At 30.0% G+C, this 14,339-nt stretch overlaps 1 protein-coding gene across 1 annotated transcript; it reads left to right on the forward strand.

Moving 5' to 3' along the window:
* Positions 1-11,896: 11,896 nt before the first annotated feature.
* LOC130496428 (protein BIG GRAIN 1-like A) lies at positions 11,897-13,206 on the forward strand. Its single transcript, XM_056988493.1, has one exon. The coding sequence runs from the start codon at positions 11,983-11,985 to the stop codon at positions 13,063-13,065; it is 1,083 nt and encodes a 360-aa protein (XP_056844473.1). The 5' UTR covers positions 11,897-11,982; the 3' UTR covers positions 13,066-13,206.
* The last annotated feature ends 1,133 nt before the right edge of the window (positions 13,207-14,339 follow it).

Consider the following 14,339-nt stretch of genomic DNA (forward strand, 5'->3'; position numbering starts at 1 on the left):
TCGAATATCCGAAATATTTCGTTCAGATAAGGTTTAGTTATGGTTCTCTAGATACCAAAATGGTAAATCCGTTTGGATATTATCTAGTTTCGGTTCAAATTTGGTAATACTTTTTTCGTTTAGATTTGTTCAATAAAGAGTTGATATTATAATTTTCATGAATTGTTTGTCCAATAAAAATATACTTTTTTGAATTTGATACTGATTTAGTTGAGAAGTTAATGAAGTGTATTTAATTCAAATTTAATTTTAGAAAACACATTAATGTAAGTGGAAAAGACAAAGTAGGACTGGGCGTTCGGGTACCCATTCGGGTTTCAGTTCAGTCCATTCAGGTTTTGGGTTTTCGGGGTTAAAGATTTCAGCCCCATTCGGATATTTCTAAATTTCGGTTCGGGTGCGGTTCGGATCTTTGCGGGTTCGGTTCGGGTTCGGATAACCCATTTAAAATGTTTTTAAATTTTCAAATTCCATTATATACTTTAAATTTTCAAAATATATAAGAGAAATAATATATTACATATAAATTTTCATAACATATATGTCAAAATATCTTAATTTAACATATAAATTGGTTTTCTTTGAATATTTGGATAAAGAATCAATAGATATTTAACTACTTTTGGTGTTTTCAGTATACTTTAGCTATTTAAACATTTATTTTTGACTATTTGCATATATTTTCGAGTATTTTGGAAAACTTAAGGGTATCTTATATATTTTTAATATACATCATATATAAAATTAATGTATATATTTAAGTATATAAATTTATTTTGGATACATTCGGATACCCACAATAATTCGGTTCGGATCGGGTTCGGTTTCGGTTCTTTAAATACCAAAATTTTGAACCCGTTCGGATATTTAATCAATTTCGGTTTGGGTTCGGTGCTACTTTTTCGGATCGGGTTCGGTTCGGTTTTTCGGATTCGGATTTTTTGCCCAGACCTAAGATAAAGCATTAAAATAGGAAGTATTATTTAATTGTGTATTTAATTCAAATTTAATTTTGGAAAACACATTAATCAAAGTGGAAAAGACAGTATTAAAATAGGAAATAATATTTAATGTTAATGGCATAGAAGTGTAAATAACACTGAAAATTAAGGGTTAATCTATATATGTATTTAATTCAAATTTAATTTTAGAAAACACATTAATGTAAATGGAAAAGACAAAGCATTAAAATAGGAAGTATTATTTAATTGTGTATTTAATTCAAATTTAATTTTGGAAAACACATTAATCAAATTGGAAAATATATTATTAAAATAGGAAATAATATTTAATGTCAGTGGCATGGAAGTGTAAATAACACTGAAAACTAAGGGTTAATCCATATGTGTACTTCTGTTTTAATAAAGTAGATGTGATCGGAATCTTTTGTCTTTCTTTTGTCTATCATATCCACACATGCGTGGAATCCTGGCTACTGTTGTTTATTTTACGAATTTTTAAAATTATTTTCTCTCCTTTGTATGGCTTATAGAATGCGTTATAAGAAAAGAAAAATATACATCAAACAAAGCAAAAGTGTAATAAGTTTTAAATATAGTAAGATACTGTGACTTTTGAACAAAAAAAAGGTAAGATACTGTGTCTTCCGCCAAAGGGAAATTTACAATTTACAGTTACATATAATATTAACTATATAAGTTCAATACCCATTTCTCTATTAATTTGTAATGTCATCCTTGCGCATGTCATAATAATTTTCTTTGCATCGTTCTAATTTACACTTGCATATATATTAACTAGGGCTGGACAAAAAGACCGAACCCGAAGAACTGAACCGAATCCGATCCGAAAAAGTAGTACCAAATCCGAACCGAAATTAATAAAAAATCTGAACGGGTTCAAATTTGGTATTTAAAGAACCGAACTCGAATCCGATCCGAACCGAAATATTTCAGGTATCCGAATGTATCTGAAATAGATTAATATACCTATATATATTAACTAATTTTAGATTTAATATATATTAAAAGGCTCCAAAAATATATGATACTTTTAACTTATCCAAAATACTTGAAAATATATACAAATAGTCAAAAGTACATGTCTATATAGTTAAAATATATTCAAAACACCAATAATATTTAAAATATATATTTATTCTCATTCCAAATATTCAAATTAAACCAATTTATATGTTAAATTTTGACACATGTTATTCAAATTTATATGTAATATATTATTTTGTTTATAGATTTTGTGAAGTTTAAAGTATATAATGAATTTTAAAATTTTAAAATAATTTAAATGGGTTATCCGAAACTGAACCGAACCCGCAAGGATCCGAACCGAACCCGAACCGAAATTTAAAAATACCCGAATGGAACTGGAATCTTTAACCCCAAAAACCCGAAACCCGAATAGACCCGAACTAAACCCGAATGGATACCCGAACGTTCATCCCTAATATTAACCATATAAGTTTTTTGAAAAGAAAACTTATATAGTTATTAATTCAACACTCATTTCTCGATTTGTGGTGTTATTTTTGCGCATAGATCATGGTAATCTTTTTGTATTGTTCCAACTTTATCAGATTTTATATTCAATATTCTTTTCTCAAAAAGAAGTTCACACCTAAAAAATTAGAGCAGTATAATTAATAACTAACGTACCGCATGCTTATGTATTACTAGATTTTGACCCGCACGCCCGTGCGGGTGTATATTTCAAAAATATATTTCTATTTATTTTTTATGTCAATATTAAAGTTGGATAAAAAATTCAAATATGAAGAACCAAACCGATCACGATCCGAAATAGTAATACCAAACCCGAACCAAAATTGATTAAATATCTAAATTATTTAAAATTTTGATATTTAAACAACTGAAACCATAACCAATTCGAACCAAAGTATTTTGAATATCAAAATGTATCCAAAAAAGATTTATATACTTATATATTAAATATTTTTTGTTTTAATGTATATAAAAACATACAAACTATATGTTACTTTTTGATTGGTTTAAATACTTGAAAATATATAAAAATAGTCAAATATAAATATCTAACATAATGGAAGTACATTCAAGACACCAAAAAATAATTGATTTTTGATCCAAAATTTAAACCAAACCAATTTATATGTTAAGTTTAGGTATTCTGACATATGTTATTCAAATTTATATATAATATATTATTTTATTTATAGATTTTAAGAAATTCACAATATATATAATGAATTTAAAAAAATAATTTAAATGGATTATCCGAATCCGAACTTAACCCGCAAAGATCCGAATTTTATTCGGACTGAAGTTTAGAAATATCTGAATGGGACTGAAATATTTGACCCCGGAAACCCAAAACCCAAACAGAACTGAAATGAATCTGAATGGATACCTGAACGCCATCCCTAGTCATAATTCGAACTGAAATTTAGAAATATATGAATGGGTTGAAATCTTTGACCCCGGAAACCCGAAATCCAAACAGATCCGAAACGAACCAGATTGGATACCTGAACGCGCAACCTTATGATATGCCATCATATAATTAATTGTATTGGTCTATCATATAAATAATCATATAATTAAAAGTATTTTATATGTACCATCTTGTAAATAATCATATATATTATCTTCATGACATACTTTTATCCATATTTCAAAATTTTAATTTTTTTGCATTAGTTTTCTCTGAATTATTATTAATTTTATGATTTTTTTTGAAAATTGAACTCTTGATTTTTTTATATTTGACTAAACTAAATAAGGTAATAATATTGTTTATAAAAATGTTTTATATAATATACTATTTATATTTCAGTTTGTGTTTTTATTTTCACCATAAAAATTTGTAAATAAAAAGAATTATAAATATAGTGACAGAATTGTAAATAAAAAGAAATATAGAAAACAGTTTGTTTAATTTATTATAAAAACAATGGCTAAATATTTAAATAAAAAGAAATAATAAATATGTTATTCATGTTTTTAAACAATTCTCATTTGTTATTAATTTATTGAAAATACAATGGCTAAATGTGTAAATAAAAAAAAGTATACATCTCTACTATCCATGTTTCCAAACATATCTCATTTATTCTATTATCCTTGTTTCAAAACAATTTAATTGTGTAGTTCAACTTTAATAATATAGATATTCATGTTGCCAAACAAAATCTTGACCCGCACAACTGTGCGGATGCATGTTTTACAGTATATACAAATTTTAGAAAGTTAAAATTTTACGGTTTCAGTTTTACTACTTTTATTTATTGTTTAAACTATGTATTTCATTACTGTGTCGTGTAATAGAGACGTCTGTAAAATATTGTGAACCGTAAACATTGTAGTAAGAATTTTACAAATATATATACTTTTTGTAATTTAATAATTTTGTAACTTCATAATAATATATCATTCTTAAATACACTTAATAGGTGGATCACTATATAGTTATACTGTATTTGTTAAATTATATATCAAGAAATTTTGGGAAAGATATTTAAAATATACAAAAACAGAAAATAACAATATGAAATATATATTATATAGATTATATTATGTTCTTTATTTATTAAAAACCCCCTTAGAATGAAACTATAAATAATTCTAATATTTTTTTTAACAAATTAATAACAATCATCTGAACCCCAAGAATAAATATTAATTGTACTTTGGGTTATAATAATTTATGATTCAAGATAAGTCTATTATTTGTTCTTTAATATAGTGTTATCTATGTTTCCAAACAACACTATTTTTTTTACTATTATCATTGTTTCCAAACATTTCCAAAAGGTACTTCTACTTTAATAAGATAGATGTGTATATTTGAAAACACTTGTTACAATGTCTTTTTAAAAAAAAAAATCATACGCAAATTAAAAAATTATTGTTAGAGATTGGAGCTGAGATTGGAGCTGGTTGATGGTTAGACATAAGGCTACCCAACTAATTGTTGATCGATTTTTAATATGAAATACAGAAGATAAATCCTTTTAACCATAATATTTTTGTCGACAGCATAATATAGCCCATAAAAATGTTGAAAAGAAAACGTATTGGGCCTTGATAATGAGAGAATGCAAGATGAATATTTAATCAAAACTCAGAGTTTAATGCTAATGGCATTCTGTTGTAAATAATAAGAAGAAATCAGGGTAATTTCCTATTTGTACTTCACTTTTAATAGGATAGATTAGCATCATTTTAATATTTGTATTTGAATATGATTTTTCTCTTGAAAAAAAAAACTAAAAATAATCTATGAGATAATTAAAAAGACTTTGCGGCTAAAAGTCACTAATATTGATATGTATATTATCAAAATTTAAGTGCTTTCCGTAGATAACCGTATAGGTAATCAGCATATCACATCACATCACATCTTAATATTAATTATTTCCTTTAAAAAATATTTAATGACAAAGCCTAAAAGGTTTGTTATAAACTTGTAACCATTTTTTTATCAATCGAGTCTTACGCACTCCTATTAAATATTTGCACCGTTGTCAAAAGATAAAAAATAAAAAATATTTGCACCAACTGTTTGGCAGTGGCCAGTGGCACTGATGATATCCATAAAACCACTGTTATAAGGTGTAAAAAACTAGTAGATATAGTACGATACTCTTTAAACTATTCAACAAATAAGCTGATTGATATGGTATTAAAATTTATCTATTTGATTCAGACGTAATTTGTAGATTTTCGATCGTATCCTATTTATCTCATTTTAAACGGAAAATATGTATTTTCATATGGAACAAAAAATGGAATGAGAGAACAAAAAAATAGGCAACATATAAATTATGAGAGAATTTGCTTACAGAATGATTCAATTAAATCTAGCTGTAAAACTAAAGGATCCCTTTGTAACATCTAAAGAAATACATGAGCGTACGGGAAAAACAGGAAAATCATCAAGTTATATTCTTTCTGTTTCATAGTAAATATTATTCTAACATTTTTTTTATTATACAAAAGTGTCATTTTGTAAGTTAAAAGCTGAAAATTAATTGTAAACTAAATTTTATTTTATAAATAATTTTATTAATCTCAAATACTATTGATTAAAGAGGTGTAATTGATAACAATTTGTATATATTTCTGCTATTTCTTTAATCTGTGTGAAAAATGTTAAAGTAACATTTATTTAGAAATTGAAGGAGTAGATTTTAACATAAACTAGGTGTATTCCTGCACCATGTGCAGCAAACAATTTTAAATTTAAATTATTTTTTTAATAAATAAATTTAGAATGTATTTAAAAATTAAATTACTTGTTTATTGATAAAATTATATTTTTATCATTAAAAGCATAATATTTATAATACTCTTCTGTTTCCAAATTTTTTTTTTTTTTTTGGTTTCCATGCTTTAGCTGTCGGATCCCAACAAATATTTTTTTGGCCCAGCACTCTGAAGACTTGAGAGATTTACACGGATATGATATAACTTGTTAGTCTCTATCCAGCAAATAAACTTAGAACTAAGTTGCTGATCAAAAAATTTGACGGGTGGTTTTTCTCTTTCTGTAAATGTTATCAGTGTTAAAATCATCAATTTTGTTGGAATCTTTAAATATATTTTATCAAATAGGTTAGATTTTTTAGGTACAGAAAAAAGCAAAGTACATGAAAAAATTAACACATAAAAAATCACTTACACCAACATACAAAAACGTGACAGTCTTTTGTTTTGAAGATGATTCATGCTCTCATGTGTACAAATCCTTCAGAGAAAACAAAATATAGTAAAACTTAAAAAGCTAAAGCAAAGATGGATCACGAGTTCTCAATACAAAAAAATATGCAAATGAAATATTCTTTTTGAATCGACCATACATATTTGGACGGTTGCAGTTGCTATCCTTTTTTGAATTAGCGATGAAAATTTTTCTTTATGCAAGACACATATATATCCCGTAGAAATCTGGTAGAAACAATTTTAGGGGATACGATAATTTTAGGGTTTTAAGTTTTTAATCAGCCATGTCATCTTATTGACAAGCCATGTCATCTATTAAGTGTGCCATGTCATATTTTTTTTTGTGAGAGTCTTTGTAGAGATGACATGTAAGCAAAATTTAAAAAATCACTTCTCAAATACAGTCTAAGGGATATAAGTTATCAATTTATCATGATATAGTTAATTTTTAATTTAAACATTTACACTGAAAAAATCCAATTTAGTAATATTAAGTTGTTGTTGTTAAAATCAAATCTTGTAGAAAGAAAATTTTATATAATCATCGATTACATGGTAAATGAAAGTGACGTTTACAGTAGTTATTCATAATTTAAAAAATCCTCTCTTTTTAAAAAATCCTCTCTACTTGCTAATAAAGCCTGATTTTGTTAATCAGGTAGACGATCTTGTCTTAATCCCGCTGTCTAGTCTAATCATTTCCATTATACTGTTGGCTTCCTGCTGTTTTGCCCTGCTTCTTAGTAATTTTTTTGTAAAAATACTATTATAATTGAGCTCACATGTTTTTATGTCGTACAAGAATTTAGTTAGAGACCCTAAATATCGCAATCTAACACAACATTAATATCACCTAGAAGTTAGTTTGTATTCCTATGATATTGTTTTTAGGGGTAAACTCCTATATGATCTTTTAAACATAGCTGTTCAACAAAAAAATAGAGTTTTATAAGAGAATGATAAAATATCAGTACATATTTCATTTCAGAAATAAGACGTTGTTTTTAATTCCATTTTCTAACAGACACTAGACTAAGATAATCTCTAATGTATTTCTTTATAACTCTATAATAATAATGAGTTTTACTCTAATGTATTTCTCTAAAATAGAGATCTCAAAATATAGAATAAAATGTAGATGAATACTATTTGTTCATCTATAAATAGAAAAAAAAAATAGCAATTTCTATTTTAGAGACAGAAATATGGAAAAATTCGAGTGATTGATTTTAACTCTAAATACTATTATAGAGGTAAAAATAGAGGTGTGTTGGAGATGCTATAAAAACTGTGTGTTTGGAATGGTTCAGTTGTATAGCTAAACTCTAAATTAAGTGGCTAGATAGGGTGTTTCCGATTATCAAAATCCCAACATTCCATGATTTCGTATACTTACTATTAAGGGTGGGCGTTCGGATACCCCTTCGGGTTCGGATCGGGTATTTCGGATTTCCGGGTATTTCGGTATAGGGATATAGAATCCGTTCGGGTATTTCTGTACTTCGGGTCGGGTTCGGGTATTTTTAGTTCGGGTTCGGTTATTTCGGATCGGGTTCGGATATTTAGATTTAAAAAAAAAATTATTTTTTTAAGTTTCTTATATTTAAAATATAGATTTCACTTAACTGATTTCTTTTTTCTTTTTATAGATTGAATGATTAATAGATTTGGCGATAACATTTCAAAAATAAAAATATTAATTTGGCTATTGTTTTTAAACTTTTGGATGTAACTTTCGTTAATACATGAAACAAAAAATTTGACATGCATTTTAAATGAATATCAAACTATTTTCTCCATAATTATATATATACTATATGATTTTAAAATATGTGTAACATCAATATACATATTTTAAATAAAATGAGAGATGTAAACTAGAAATATAAGGATAAGTATACATATGTTCGGATATTATTCGTTCGGGTTCGGATATCCATTCGGGTTCGGATATTACCCGTTCGGGTTCGGATATCCAATCTCTCTTAACTTAATACCCGTTCGGGTATTTTGCTACTTCGGTTCGGATTTCGGTTCGGGTTTTTCGGGTCGGGTTCGGGTGCCATTTCGGATATCGGGTAAAGTGCCAACCCCTACTTACTACGCAAGAAACTCAATTGCCTACTAAAAGTGGGCTACAAAATTATGGTTGGTAATGAGAAATGCGGTTTGGATGTAATTAGGACTAATAAGTGATAAGAGTCTCTTTAGCCGCATTACTTGAATGTTCCTTCATACACCAAAAGCCCTTTCTTCTAACCATTCTTTGACTGTTCCTTCTTACACCAAAGCCCTTTCTTCTAACCATTCTATAATTCTCAAACATAACATTGCTTCTTATTTTTGTTTCTGATTTCTGAAGCTAAAGCCTATAGTTTTCGAGGGTTCTCCTAAATCTACATCGCTTTCTTTTTCTTCTCACTTATCTTTTCAATGTTTGACTAATTTCTCTCAAACTCATTATTTGTATACCCCAACCCCATATATACCTACGTGTAACATCCATGTGTCAATTTTCTTTTCGTTTTTCGATGTTTGACTAGTTCAGTAACCATTTAGTATTTTTCTTTTTAATGTGTGTATCGATTTATTCAAATACTGTATTGTTTTGAGTTTTGTTGTAGAATTTTGTTAGAAACTCTGTTCAGGGAAATTCTAATGAAAACACAGGATCCATTACCGCTTCATTATGACTTATATCTCGCCCTAAATTATTGCAAACCCACTAAAATTTGAGAATATAAGTGATGATCTATAAATATTCTTGTGTGACTTTTAGTCCCACTTGTATTGCCACCTTAAACCTAGATGCATGTTCTTTTTATAACAAAGAGTAATAGGATAAGCTTGATTTCCAAGGGTGTCTCCTTTTTTTACTTCCGACACGAGCTTACGTACGAACGCACCAAATTAATCTTTGTTCATCATATCACTTACGTACTCTTTAAACAACCAAACCACGATGGGTTTTCTTAATTTTAATTTTAAACACAAGGTCGTCTCTCAAAATTTCTTCTCTGATTAGACGTATATCTCTCAACCCTCCTAGAATTTCTCAAACCTTTAAATAATATATTAGTGTCTTCGTGAGCTCTAGAAAGAATCAGAAACTACAAACCACAGTTCTCTTTTTCTCTGCGGAAATACAACAAAATATTCCTCAAATCGTTTCTTCTGTCTACGCATACCTATGCATTCTAAATAGTGCTGTATAAATCAATATATCAGAAATATTTTAGCCATAGTACTACATAATTAGACATTCTAAGTTTTCTTTCCTTTTTTGCTAAAATTTGGGACATTCTAAGTTTAAAACAAAATAAGATAAAGAGTGTAATGGACCCAAGTATCAGTATTGGGTTTGCTGTAGCCTGTAATAAATCAGAGATGTTTGTTATAGTACTTACAAATTAAATACAAAGAAAATGAAAAACAAATAAGACTTATGATGAGGGAAGGAACAACTTTAATCTTTTACTTTATAAGTAGGGAACACATAAGTGATTTTTTGGGTCGTGTCATGTGAATAAAGGCTAAGTTGCTCTGTAACCCAGCAGTGATATCCCATAATTCTTTTTGGTTCAAGACAAATTCTTAAACCTAACCATTTTGATTCATGGTGAACAAAACACACATAATTTAGATTTTCGAAGATCTATAGTACTGCAATCATGGACCAAAAGGTAAATAAAAAATGGCAATCAAGTTCATTTTAAGACTCGATACTATCTCTAAGGATCATTTGTAGTAGAGGTTAATGTAGTCAGTGTATTACGTTTAGACTCGGCAAACTCCATGTTGACTGTTGTTAAGAGAATAGTTTAGAAATGAACAAAACTTAGCTTCACCCCCTAAGGTGAATCTCTACATTCACCCACCAATAGTAATTAGTTAATTAAGATTTGATATCTCTTAAAAAAGGAAACTAAGTAATAAGAATTTAATGAAATAAAATTATGTTTTTAGATAAATAAAAAAATAGTAGCAATTATAAAAAAAATATTTTTTAATATTGATAAATCCGTCAAAAAATACTAAACCATAAACCCTAAACCCTAAATTCTAAATACTAAACCCTAAACCCTTGGGGAAAGCCTGAACCCTTGGGCAAATCCTATATCCTAAATCGTTAATCTTAAACCCTAAACCCTTAATCATAAACAACAATATTAAACCCTAAATTCTAAACACGAAACCCTAAACCCTAAACTCTTTGACAAATATTAAATCATAAACCCTTAATCCTAAACCATAAACCATTTTGGAATTTAGGATTTAGGGTTTAGTATTAGGGGTTATAATTTAGGGTTTAGGGATTAGGATTTAGTTTATGATTTAAGGTTTGGTTTAAATTTAAGGGTTTAGGGTATAGGATTTGCCCAAGGGTTCAGGCTTTTCCCTAAGGTTTAGGGTTTAGTATTTAGAATTTAAGGTTTAGGGTTTAGTATTTTCTGACGGATTTATCAATATTAAAAAAAAAATTTTTTTGATAATTGTTACTATTTTTTATTTATCTAAAAACATAATTTTATTTCATTAAATTCTTATTAATTGGTTTCCTTTTTTAAGAGATATCAAATCTCAATTAACTAATTCCTATTGGTGGGTGAATGTAGAGGTTCACCTTAGGGGGTGAAGCTAAGTTTTATTCTTTAGAAATGCCTCTAAATTGACTAACGGTGGGTTAGCTGCTTTGATTCCCCGCTAGAAGAGATGATTTACGCCATATCACTAGGCATTAACGCCGGCTGATCCTCAACCTAGAAAAAGATTAAAGTGTGGTCTGAACTTCTCCCAATTAACAAAATAAAATACCTCTAAATTGGAGCTGAAAATTATTATGTTTTTCTAATTTTATTTTGACTATGAACGACAATGTTTTGGTTTTCAAGTTCCAAAATTTTATTTCATTGTTTTTTATTTATACGATATTTCTCCAAAATTTTAAGTTTCCATTTTTTTTGGGAAAAATGATTACGATATATAATAAGTTAACTAGAAAAACACGTGATAAATTATTTAACTAATCAATTTCGGTAAATACACATGAAGCTCAATATTTTTTTACCATGTCTTTAGTATAAAAAGGAAAATTACTAGAAGGTAATAAATAAATAGATGATTGGTGTTTGTGGGCAGAGACATAGTCACATAAGCTGTCGAGAGAGACACGTGGCAATGATTACCAGTTGTCAGACTCCTCCTCCTCTTTTAAACACACTCTCCTCCTCCTCCTCCTCTCTCACTCTCTCTCTCTCTCTCACAAACTCACATTCCCTTCCCAAAAGCTTTTCCTTATTCAGACATGGAGACTTGGGAGAAGCCATCTTCTAGACGTCACCACCGTAACCCTTCCTTCTCCTCCACTCTCCTCGACCAAATCTACCGCTCCATCGACGAATCTCCTCCCCTAGAATCCACAAGGAAGAAGAAACTTCCCCACGAGGATCTTGAAACTTCTCAAGACAAACTAGTCTTCCACCGCCGCTCAATAGCCGCCGACTTCGAAAGATCGAGACGAACCACCACCGCCGCCGCCGCCGCAGACTCTGTTTTCCTCAGATATTCCAACTCCACCTCCTCTGACTCGAGCGGACTCTCCTCTTCTGAGTCAGACTCCTTCTACGGACGCTCCAAATCATCTTTCTCTCCTCCCCAACCGAAACCAATCCGTACCTCCGGCGAGAGACCTAGCAGCAAACAAGAACTCGGCGGCTTCTTGAGAACCAAGTCAAAGGCGTTGAAGATCTACACCGACTTGAAAAAAGTGAAACAACCCATCTCTCCCGGCGGACGGCTCGCCACTTTCCTCAACTCGCTCTTCACCAACGCATCCACTAAGTACAACCCTAAGAAGCCCAAGAAAAACAGCAACACTTCCGTCTCTGTCTTGTCGGAGACACAGTACTCCTCCTCCTCCACCACGTGCTCTTCAGCGTCGTCTTTCTCTAGGTCTTGCCTCAGCAAAACTCCCTCGTCGTCTAGCGGGAAGTCAAAAAGATCCGTACGGTTCTGTCCAGTGAATGTGATCCTCGACGAAGACTCCTCCGTTTACATCCCTTGCGGTAATAACAATAACAACTACAACAACGAGGCCAAACGTTATCGTCACGTTGTGGAGGAGGAGAATCGCCGCGTTATCGAAGCGGCCAAGGATCTTATCAGGACTTACCAAAAGAACAAGGATCTTTTGACCGTGACAACGTGTGACAACGTTGAAGACGATGACGATGATGATGATGCGGCGAGTTACGCTAGCTCTGATCTGTTCGAGTTGGAGAATCTTTCGGCGATTGGGATCGAGAGGTATCAAGAAGAGTTACCAGTCTACGAGACCACTCGTCTGGATAATACTAATCGAGCCATTGCTACAAGTTTAATTGTGTAATATAATGTTTTAATTAAGTAGTTGGGGGTGATTAATTAGTGTATTTTTCTAATACTGTTCTTTCTTAAATTCTCTAGTAACTTTTGTGTAACAATAAATATGTCAACCATGGTCTATTTGGGTCATAACTATGCAGCTTAATTAGCTATCTAATTACTGTGAGGTTTAATCTAACCTATGATATCTGACAAAAGAAATAAAAAAGAGGAAACCAAAGTTTTTCTATTACCTTCTCTGTCACCAACTAGAACAGCTATCCATTTTGCCGTTTCTTTGTTTCTTAATTTCTTTTTTAAGAATGCTTAAAATTCCATAAGAAGATATTTGAGTAGAAAAATAGAATTAATTAAAAGTTAAAGATTTGATTTGATGCTACTAATAATGATCAATAAGATAGGCGAAACAAAGTGGAAGAGACTTTGGTCTCAAATGTCATTGACAATAGTATCCAACTTTGATTCTTTTCTCGAGTACTTATTTTTTCTGTTTGAATTTGATTGGATTGGCTTGTCTTGCTCTAAGCATGGCTTAAGATTGTAATGGTGGTTTACTACTCTCGAATGTGTAGTACTTGCACACTAACTTTCTCACTTTATCATAACGTCGATGATTAAATCACATGATGATGAACGTGGTATATATTCTCTTCCGTGTGTATATGGATCATACACGTTTCGGTTTATCGATGGAAAATGAATGGTTAGATTGACAACTTTGGAAGTTAGAACGTGGTTAGTCTGCGAATAAACTACGTGCAAATTGATTCTAGAATAGTAAAAGTTTCAGTACAAAACACTATGTACTATTTTGAAATAATGGAATCATGTATTATTAATAACCGTACGTACGTGTGTCAGATTGACAACTTTCGATTTGATTGCGTTGATAGAACTGAAAGAATCTAGCACATCTAACGTTACGGGTCATATTAATATATTTACATTTTTAGGAAATTTATTTGCCTTACATGAAAAAATGACTGAGACCACAAACAAAGCAAAGCTTAACAAAAATGAAAATTTGGTACAAAGTAACAGCTAACAAGATTGGACCAGCGAATCATATCATTATGATAAGCTATTAAAGCTAACACAAACATGGTATTTAGCTTACATTTTTGTAATTAGTTAAGCATAAAAACAATTAGATTATTGCCTAGACAAAACTCAAAAGAAGGCTAGAGTGGCTATGTATTCAAAAAGTTGCGTAGCCAAGAAAAAAAATTCAGATACAAAGGCAAGATCACATACATTAGTACGGACCCATTTTCCCAC

The sequence above is a fragment of the Raphanus sativus genome, chromosome 6, assembly GCF_000801105.2.
Source record: "Raphanus sativus cultivar WK10039 chromosome 6, ASM80110v3, whole genome shotgun sequence".
Lineage (NCBI taxonomy): Eukaryota > Viridiplantae > Streptophyta > Magnoliopsida > Brassicales > Brassicaceae > Raphanus > Raphanus sativus.

What these genes read in the sequence shown, in the direction of transcription:
- LOC130496428 (XM_056988493.1), top strand. Translation starts at nt 11,983, where the DNA reads ATGGAGACTTGGGAGAAGCCATCTTCTAGACGTCACCACCGTAACCCT.